This window comes from Parasteatoda tepidariorum, chromosome 3 (assembly GCF_043381705.1).
Source record: "Parasteatoda tepidariorum isolate YZ-2023 chromosome 3, CAS_Ptep_4.0, whole genome shotgun sequence".
In the NCBI taxonomy this organism is placed as follows: domain Eukaryota; kingdom Metazoa; phylum Arthropoda; class Arachnida; order Araneae; family Theridiidae; genus Parasteatoda; species Parasteatoda tepidariorum.
This window is the reverse complement of record NC_092206.1, coordinates 5,843,772-5,854,576: the sequence shown is the minus strand read 5'-3', so window position 1 is coordinate 5,854,576 and position 10,805 is coordinate 5,843,772. Positions and strand designations below refer to the sequence as shown.

General features: G+C 29.0%; 1 protein-coding gene across 3 annotated transcripts in view; it reads left to right on the top strand.

Annotated features, from left to right (window-relative positions):
* The first annotated feature begins 825 nt into the window (after positions 1 to 825).
* The window catches only part of LOC107442900 (aquaporin-7), a 39,608-nt gene continuing 29,628 nt past the window's right edge, over positions 826 to 10,805 (top strand). For 2 of the 3 annotated variants that reach the window (XM_043050035.2, XM_016056580.3), the window contains exon 1: positions 826 to 1,140. In XM_043050035.2, the coding sequence (XP_042905969.1) occupies positions 1,057 to 1,140 (84 nt within the window). In that variant the 5' untranslated portion in view covers positions 826 to 1,056. Of the gene's footprint in view, positions 1,141 to 7,852; positions 8,017 to 10,805 lie in introns of all 3 variants that reach the window. The other variant, XM_071178248.1, reaches the window with a different exon arrangement.

The following is a 10,805-nucleotide window of genomic DNA, read 5'->3' as shown; positions in this document are numbered from 1 at the left end:
CGCTGTACAAGCCTCGCTTTTATTGTCATCTTTTATCCTTAAGTTCAGACTACATTGGATTTATTGGCAATAGGTCTTGCTAGTGAATGGTACTTTCATTTTTGTTTTGCATACTTTATTATCATGGAATAAGCTATATCCATACCAAATTTCATTTATTTATATTCAGTATTTTTTGAGATATTTGGGAAAATGTTTCCATCTCTTAATTTTGTCCACCAGTGTATTTATTTAATTAGAGATATTCAGTGATTTTACTGTAATTATTACTGAAAAAATTGCGGTATATCAGATTTTTTTGTTCCGCAATATATTCTGGTAAAAATAGATTTTACGGTAAAAATCACTAGTACTTTGAGTGCCGGTATTCTTTAACGTAGTTTGATTTGGAATTTCTTAAAATGTAGTATTGTTTGTTTAATATTATCATTGTTATTCATGGGCTTGTTTACGATCAGTGATTTCGTTCTTTTTAAAGCAGTATATTTGATTTTAATATATCAACATATTTTTTAGGTTGTAAAATTATTCCACAATAATGTTTCGTATGTTAAGCAAAACTCACATGATGATTTTAACACATTTACCATAGACAAAAAGAACGTAGAATTTCGTTATACTGCAAGATTAAGAGAGAATATCATAAAAAAAAATAAGTATTTCCAAAAAGTTGAAATATCTCCAAGCTGGTAGGTCAACTGGCACAAAGTAAATTTCTATAATAATTACCTAAATTATTTTAATAAAAGTACATATAATTCTAAAAAAACAAACAAGAGGGCGCTGATCTCATCTATGAAAGTTGGGGCATCATTTTGACCAAGTGATCTGATTCTGAGAGGGAGAAAAAGATAGCAAGGATCAAATTCGGAATTTACTCAAACAATTATTTTTTTTCCCTATCTACTGGAAGTTCGTGCGTTTTTCTCTTAAAACGATTCCGATTAGATCAAGATTAGATCAGATTGAATTCTGTATCATCGATATTTTTTGTACATGAGATAGTTAGTTATACCTTTTATGCTGTTGCGGTTCACTCAAAAGTGAAGAAGCACAATGATTAACCAGAATACCATGAATCCTAAAAGCGATGTAATGAGAGAAACTTTTGCGGAATTTCTAGGAACTTTCATTCTTGTGGTAAGTTCAACTGTCATTTAATTTTCATAATTTTTAAGAAATACAAAATAATTAATGCATTTTTAATAATTTTTAACAAAACATTTTTAAGATTTTTGAATTTTTTTTTAAAATTTAAATAACGATATCTGCGGCAGCATTGTTGGTATACAGTTAAGAGATTGAAAAAGAGCGACAGGATATTAGAAAAATAAATCTATAATTTTTTTTTACTCATTAATCATAGTTTGAGTTGCAGGTCTTTTTTCAATTCATTTATTATCTGAATAATAAAATATAAAAATGCAGTTAAATTTCACATATTATTGATAAAATATTAAAAAAAAACAGCAACTAAAAATAAAATTACTAAATTCCTTTCATGCCAATGATTTATATTGATTATTAATATTAGTAAACAAATTTTCTTGACTAAATTAAAGCTAGAGAAAAAACAGTTTAAAAATTTCTTTAGATCTTTATTTAGAACTTTAGATTAAATAGAACTTTACAGCATTCTATTTATTTTCAAAGTTTAAACAATTGTAATTTTAGTGAAGTTTTTTCTTTATTTTTTAAAAAAAGGCATGTTTTCCAAAATATTCACTAAAAATCCTTATAAGGTATACGCAACACTTCAAACATTTCCTCTCAACAAAAAAATGCTTTAAAAATTTCAAAATTACATGAAAGTGCTTTGAATTTCAAATTTCCGACTTAAAACAATCATACCAAAACCATATATTTTTTGAAGTTACCGTAGTTTTATGTTACAAATTTAACCTTAATTTCAAAGACTATCGTTAAAAATACAACTTAGTTAAAAATATATAAGACTTTAAACTGAAGATATAAAATTAAAAAAGTAAAATATTTTTATATAATTCGACAGTATGCTCAAATGAAAAGTATTTTCCTATAATTATAAGTTGAAATCAATAAACATTCAAAAGTTAAAGAGCTTTTCTATTAGACTCGAGTAAATAATCGCTTTTTTAACCCCTTAATCATCTTACTATTTTCAAGAAAATGATCATAATAGTGCCTATTTTTTATACGAAAAAAATTATATAAAAAAAGGTAAAATTACATAATTTTAATTTTTTTTTGGCTTGACATATGTACTCCATATTTCCATGTAACTATAAGTACTCCATAATATACACAATTTTTAAGAAATATTTTTATCACAGAACACAAACCAGATGTATTCAGAAAAAACACAATCATCTGAGATAAGAGTACGAAATACATATCAAAAATACACATACAGCCAGACTTCCATTTTCCGAATTTCGCTATTTTGCGATTTTTTTCGAGGAATCAAGAACATTTTGGTGATTTCTTCGTAAAATAACCTCTAAATAGCGAATAAAGAATTTTCTACTTAACGAACTTTTCTTTGAGATCTACTTTCCCTGTTTCCCAAAATATTTCAAAACATTTCAAACTTGTTAACGCATTTTATGGACGAAATAACCTCGAATTGATTTTCGAAGCCATTTCAGTTTTAGAGAAATCAGCAAAATCCCTTTACCTTTTTGTTTGCATTTCAAACGAAAAACTCAGACAAAATTAACGGTTTTTATCAGCAGCAATTAAACTTAAGAACTTGTTTAAGTATGTTTAAAATTACTTCTATAATAAAAGGCAGCTATAATTTCATACATATATTTAGCTTTTTTTAGTTGAAAATGCATGTAACATGATAGTGTAACACTGCATAATGTTTTGCTCTGTTCTTGCTTTCCATGCAGATGTCTTTTATGATTAAGATTGATAAAATGAATATTAATTAGTAGATACTAGTTTACAAGATAAAGTAGTATCAATTGCTATTTTAATTCTGTCTACTGTTCATGAATTAAAATTTTTTTGTGTTGTTTAAGTATTTCAAAAGGTGATATTATATTTAACGAATTTTCCATTTAACGAACTAATTATCAGGATTTAGCAACTTCGTTAAATAGAGGTTCGATTGTATTATAATAATGCTAGTTTAAAAAATAAACTATCTTCTGTCGCATTAAAAAATAGTCTGGTTGAGCATCTAGTGTCTAAATGAAGAAATAAAAAAAAATCCGGGCACAAGAGAGGGATGTATTTAAACCTTTTTGGTACATTACTTTTGAACGTTCTAGCTTGGAAATATCACGAGTACTAGAAATAGGAGACAAAAGCTCACTATCCCTTGATTTTAACGGAAGTAAGAGGAAAAGGGTTAATAGTTATTTTCTATTCGCAAATTCTACATGCTGTTTTGTTTAATAAACTTTTGCCAAAATTTTGAAAAAAAGTTAGTTGAGATTTAGGCAAAATTTCGTGTCTGTAAGTGTATAAAAACGGTGTTTGGAGAAAACGCCAGTTAAGGTTTACGGATGCTTATTTTATCCATACATTTCCAAAAGTGTTAAATCTTACTACTTTTTAAAAGTATCAACTTATTCTTTTAAGAAAAAGTTTTCATGTGTGCATGCTGTCAAAAACGCACACACACAATATATACAACTGATATATTTCCATTTACAATTATTTAAATAATTAAATTTATGATTTTTTTAAAATTTTTTTAAAGGTTTTGGAAAATTTGTTCAGATTATGACATATGCCTTTTAAAAGATTTTTTTTATCTCATTCACCATTTCCCCGATGGTGATTCTCTCTATCATCGGCAGATGGCAGCACAATAATAGTCATTTATAACTAATGAATAATAGGAATGTGTTGATTTATGCTTATCTGAGCTGAGAAGTTTATTTTATACAATTTCATTTAAAGTTTTTAAAAAAATAAAATTCTTCGCAATGGTTTGATTTATCTATAATATGTTATAAATGAAAAAAAAGATTAAAAATGCGCGAATAAGGATGAGAATGATGCTAGCACAATCCCCTTGATCGTTGTGTAAAATAAAGTATCAAATAATTGAGCGAAATAAAAGTATTTTTAATTGAATTTCAGTAATATTTCTATTTTTGCATGCTGCTTTATGATATCCATAATAATAAAGCATCTAAATTCAAAATAATAAAACTCAGATCCTTAGGCCACCAATGCAAGTCAGTCAGGAAAACGAAACTTAAAATCTTTTCCATTTGTCCAGTAAAAGGGTGATTCAAATTTAATTACTCAATGCAATCTTTTTTTCTTCTTCTTTCAATAGAAAAAATTGTTTTAAAAATAGCAACGAAAATTGAAAACGAACACTGTTTATAGGGCTATAAATCTATCACCCGCATTTACGAAACTGACGGTCAAAAAATAATGAAGAATATTTCGACTCGTGGTCAACGTTTCTAAATCGGAGTTTCGGAACTGGGAGTTTCGCCTTAGGTCAGAGCCACACTCCAAGGTTATCCTGATAACCATAACACTAATATTATTCTTCCTCAATCTACTTATTTAAAGGTATTGCATTTTATCATAGGCGAGAGATTTGATTCAGCTGTTGTTTTGACAACAGAACTGAAATCAGCTCGGACTGAAATTAGAGATATAATTATAAATAGCAAAAATAATCAAGATTTCTTTTTTATGTACAGTGAGCAAAATAAAAAAAGCGGATCACCCTGAATAACTTTTAAACTAATGATCGGATCTTTAAGCGCTAGGACTCAATCTTAAAGATTCGAGGGAGTAATTTCAAATATGCTAATTAATCAGTGCAACCGATATTTTAAGTTATGATATCAGGTGCAAAATCGTACTTCCTCTGAATAAACATACTTTTTTCACAAAATAAAAATTGAATTTTTGACCCTCGGAATGTAGGGTTTTAGTCGCAACCTGGGAAATGGGGTCTCAATAGTTTGGTCATGACAGCGGATTAAAGTTTGAACCCCTTATTGTTTATGGAACTCTCTTTTTGCGTATTTCAGCATATCTCGTGAAATTATTAAGCGATTTGAAAAATGCTTGCACACAATTATTAATTTCGTTCTTCCGGGTATAATTCCAGACAAAATATAAATTCTCATAAATATTTATTATTTTATTTAGTAATAGTCGAAAACATTTTGAATCTTAAAACATACAATTTTTTACATCATTTTAAGGAACGTAATTTTAAACCACAAAATACAAAATCTGAGGGAATAGTTTCTGAGAAATGGAATTTTAAAAATAACGCTCTTTTAAAATTCCATTTCTCAGAATTTATTAGTTTCTCAGAATTTGTTTTCGTTCAAATTTGGTAATTCACCATTTAAAATTGCATTCTTTAAAATGACGAAGAAAAAAAAAACTGTATACCTTACAAATGTGTACCTTTTCGGTTGTAATTATATAAAATAATAAATATTTAGTAAAAGTTACATTTTGCATGGAATTGTCCCTGAAAAACGAATTTTAAAATTGCGTGATAAACTTTTTCAATTAAATTAAAAAGTTCTCAATATATGATTACATACGGATAACGGTTAGAGTCTCCTTGCCGTCGGGTTAACCATGGAAGATTTCCGTGATTTTCTTTTTCACATAACGTGAATTTGAACTATTTCCATCAACGGAGGCTAGTTTTTTTTTCCATCGCATGATCTAGGAGTTACCTTATCTTCTTGGTTGGGTTCGAAACTACGAGGCGATTGAACATTGAATGTCGTACACCCAAATGCGGTTCGATTGCTCAACGCCTTTCATTAAATAAAATGACCCATGCCTTTAATCACAATAGATATTTCAAAATCTTTTCATTTCTAGAAGACTTAAATTTTAATTCAGTAACTTGAAAAATCCGAACCATTTAGTTCTATTTTAATAATCAATTACCCGAAATGATGCAAATTCTTTTTAGTTGATATTCGACGATCCAATAAATCGCCAATGGAAAATCAATATGATACACTATGCAACTGAAATAATTGGTTTTCAAACCTTTTCACCTTACGATCTCGTTTAACACTACTCTATTAATTTAACCACAAAGTTGTCGCATTTTCTTTAAATGAAAAAAAAAAAACTCCCCTTTATATAATGGCAGCTAAGAAAAGTATATGACTTTGACGCTATTGCCCAATGTTAAGTTTCTGTGATAGATTAATTTTGAAAGAAATAGAACTTGAATGAACAAAAATTATGTCACGATTATTTTATGTCAATCCATTAGGAACTTAATGAATAACTTCTTGACAGGTGCTTTTTCTTCTAGCTGTATTCACTATACACAGTTCTCGTAAATTACCTTGGCGTGAATGTAATAAAATTAAATAAATCTTTATCGTTTTGGATTCTTATTTCTGGGGGATTAAATTCATAATATTCTACACTAGCATTGCCAATTGGGTGTATTATTTCGATGAAAAAGTTTTTCGGCCCAAAAAGTAATTTAAAATTGCACTAGAACATGTAAATTAAGGTGAAATAATAACTTTAATATCCTAGTCAATAAGTTTTAAATACTTTTTAGCAGAAAAATATACTTTAAATGGTCAAAGGCAAATTTTATTTAAAATTACTGTACTTTTAAAATTTTTTAATGCTACTGAAAACTACAATAAAATAAAATAAGACGAAACTTTTTGGGTTAAACACAAAGTTTGCACCAACGTCCTAAAACTAAGTTTTATATATGTCCTTCCGTAAACATTAATTGAAGATATTTAAAAAGAAATGTCACATTTTAAATATTTTTTCGTTTTCATAGGGATTAAAATGCACAATATTTTTTATCAATTTAAACAGATTTGTTTAACAAAATGGTGTTACAAAAATATTTATGGTTCAGGTTTAAAATTTTCAACTTTCACTTTTTAAATGGAAAGTTATTGCAAAAAGCGAAAAGTTGTCTTTACACTTAATCAAAAATGTTTTTTCTTTCTTTTTTTTTCTTCCATTTTTTTTTCTGTGGCTTGAAATTGTTCCATAATAAGCCCTTTAATTCGACCTAAGTTCGAAATAACAGTTGTATACAAGTTTTTTTAATAGCTTTACAGGATGTTTCATAATCAACGCTCTTGCTATATATTTTTAGAATTCTTGGCAAAATGAAGTAAAATAGTATACACATTGGAGGTCTCAATCTTATAGTTAACTATGGGAAAATAAGTATTATTGAAATTTAACAAATATCTACTGTCCAAGGCGGGATTGAAAGTATTGAGTTCAGTTTTATCGGCGAATGAAGCTTTGAAATATTCTAAAAAAGGCTTTTTAATTCATTTCGATTTATCCCATATTTGTTACGAGTTTTGACGTTTTTACAACGGTAGCATGGAAAAATCACATAAAATTACATTCTATATAAAATTACAGGCAAATTCTTACTTTTTTTTGAAAAAAAATCAAATATTTTATCAATAATCCTTTATCTAGGAAAAATATTTTTTTAAAATCACTTCTTACAATTTTATTTTAACTGCATCAAAATATAAGATATGTATATCTTTCTAACCTTTAATATAAGTATTTTATAACAATTATTGAATTCAAGAACCATTCAAAATAAATATTAAAAAAAAAATCTTATCCTTTCTTCAATTGGATACTGGTAAGTGACGTCAAGCATAGGTCAGCCAATCAGGTTTGACACACGCGTGTAACGTCACTTTTTATTTTAATTTTATTACCAGCGTTGAACAGCCGACAAAATTTTGAATCTACGACTATCAATGTCCAATTCCATAACTTTTGTAATTTTAAACCCAACCCGGAGAACAAAGGAACTAGATCAAGCATTGGTATAAACAAGCCTTTGAGGAGGAATTTAAGATGTAATTATCCCGCCTTTGCGTTACAGGAAGAAGAAAACCAAGAAACCCTCCAACTGTTAGCCCAATGGCAAGAGGATTCTACCCCATGATCCTGAGGATATTTTATGACAGTAATGTGGTTGGAGCGAGCCAGGAGGAGAATTCATATCAACCACCCACCGCTGGGATTTGAACCTGGGGCACCTCATGAGTAAGCGAACGCTTTATCCCTTGCACTACCGCTGTTCACGAGAAGTCGCTAACAGATATCACGCTGAATCAAACGCTTGATGTCACTTGATTCAACGTGGTAATAAACCCAAGCCTTAAAGCTACAGTGTTAACACGCCTTGCAATACCACGTGATTCGACACTACCATGTGGTTTAGGGATAATAACACAGTAGAAGCCTGTAAAAAAGAAAGATTTTTTAATGAAATTTGAAACGATTATGATTAACTTAGCTTAATACATTTTTTATCATGTTGTACAGTGCGCAAAAAAAAAAAACTGACCAATCTGAATAACTTTTGATCTAATAATCAGATCTTCATGTTCTAGGACTCATTCTTAATGGTTCAGGGAAGTAACCTCAAATATGCTAATTGATTAGAACAGACGATATTTTAAGTAATGAAATCAGACGTAGAAACGTACTTTCTCTGAATAAACATACTTTTTTTTCCAACAGATTCGGATTTTATTATCACCAAAATATAGGGATTTATATATGGGAAATATAGTCCCCATAGTTTGGTCAGGAGAGCGATCCATCGTTTGGACCCCTTAATGATAATTTTACCTTTTGCATATTTTGCTATATCTCGAGAACTTTTTAAGGGAATTAAAAAATTTTTGCACTCAATTACAAATTCGTTTATCCTTGCAAAAAGTAAATGTTAGTAAATATTATTATTTTATTTAATAAAAGTTGAAGCAAATTTTGAATGGTAAGGCATAAAACTATTTAAATCATTTCAAATTATTTAATTTTTCATTGAAAAATCCAAAATCTGAGTGAAATCGGTTGAATGGCTCCTGAGAAACTTAAATTTTGATGAAAGACTTCTATAAAATTGAATTTCTCAGAAACAATTCGACCGATTTCACTCAAATTTTCTATTTTGCCATGTTAATTTTCATAATTTAAAACGATGCGAGAAACTGCATTCCTTGCAATTCCCATTTTTTTCGTCTACTACTAAATTATATAATCAAAAATAATAAATATTTACTAAAATTTATTCTTCGCATGGAATTATCTTTGGATAAACGAATTTTATAATTTTGAGCAAAATTTTTTTAATTCGCTAAGTTCTCGAGAAATTGCGAAATAAGCAAAAAGTGTAAGCAACATTAAGGGGTCCGAACTTTGGATCGCTCTCCTGACCAAACTATGGGAACCATATATCCCAGATTGAGGCTACCCAATATATTTTGGAGGTCAGAAACCCGAATCCGTTGAAAAAACAGGCATGTGTATTGAGAGAAAGTACATTTTTGTGTTTGATTGCGTAACTTAGTTACAATGTCTTCCTCACAAATTAATTAGCGTATTTGAGGTCTTCCCTTCTAATCATTAAGAAGGAATCCCAGAACTTGAAGATCCAATCATTAGATGAAGAGTGATTCAGGATGGTCCGCTTTCATTTTGCAATACAGTCGAACTCGTTTATAACGAGCTCTGATTTAACGAGAACTCGGATTTACCGAGGGAAACGAGAATATTTCGTTGGATCAATGTTAAGTCTATGGAACAGAAGTCGCTTTTAACGAGCAACACTCGGTTTTAGCGAGCAATATTTTTCTGTCTTGCAACCTTTTTTCTCATCTTTCTAGTCTTTCTGTCTTATCTTTTTTTCAAAATGATATGAAATGAGCGAGTTCAAAGTAAGCTGACAAACTATTTTAAATATCTAAATTAATGAAAAAAATAAATGTTTTGGTAAGAATCTTTTCCTTTATTTTATCTTTCTTTAAAGACTGTAGCGCAACTAGAAATTTTTTTGCTGGTTGGGGAGTTAGCTGTCATTAAATTAAGAAAAGTTTTTAATTAAATTAATTAATGTAATTAAAGTAAGTAAGTATTAATTAAATTTTAAGTCAACTCAATCATTTGACCTCCCAAGCCCACCCCCCCACTTCTGGTTGCACGTCTGCCTTAAGGACCCGTTTATTACGAGCACTCGGATTTAACGAGTACATGTTACGGTCCCTTTGTGCTCGTTATAAACGAGTTCGACTGTATACATATTTTAATTTTCATTATGTTACGAAATCAAAAAAATTAAAAAAAAAGTAGCTCTGATCTAATATATAGTTTATAACTTTTTTTTAAAAAAAAATCATCCATAACTTGCTGAACTCATAACTTGAAAAAAAATCATCGAAATTTGATTCCATTTTGATTTTTTTTTAAACTTTAAGAATGTTGCTCCCCAGGAATTAAAAATATTTTTTTCTTCTTTCTTACAAAATAGCTGCGTTTTGAGGAAAAAGACTTAAAAAATGACATAAAATTAGTTACATTTTTGTGGATTACTAAAAACCAGTCAACCCAATTTAAAAAAAAAAAAAAAATCCCAACGTGCAGTGAAAACTATACTTGTTGTGAACATTTTGAGACAAAATTTGTTGTAAATCGGTTGAAAATTGCAGTAGTTAGAGATAGAGAAACATACTTTCAAGTAAATTGCGTTGAAACTTTTTTGTGTCAATCATCCATATACAATGCATCAATATCAGGTCCATAAAGATAAGATAACTGAGCTCACGGGTCCATATAATCTTTCAGGTCACTGCGCGCCCTATGCCACGCGCTTGACATATTACGCTATAACTTTTACATTTTTACAAAAGTCATTTCAATATTTTGATACAATAATCTTAAAGAGATAAACTATCAAAAAATGCAATTTCTTTTGTTTAAAATTGTAGTTCTTAATTGCTAGTACCTAATTGGCGCCGTGACGAATACACCCTATTTTTAACTCAAACAGG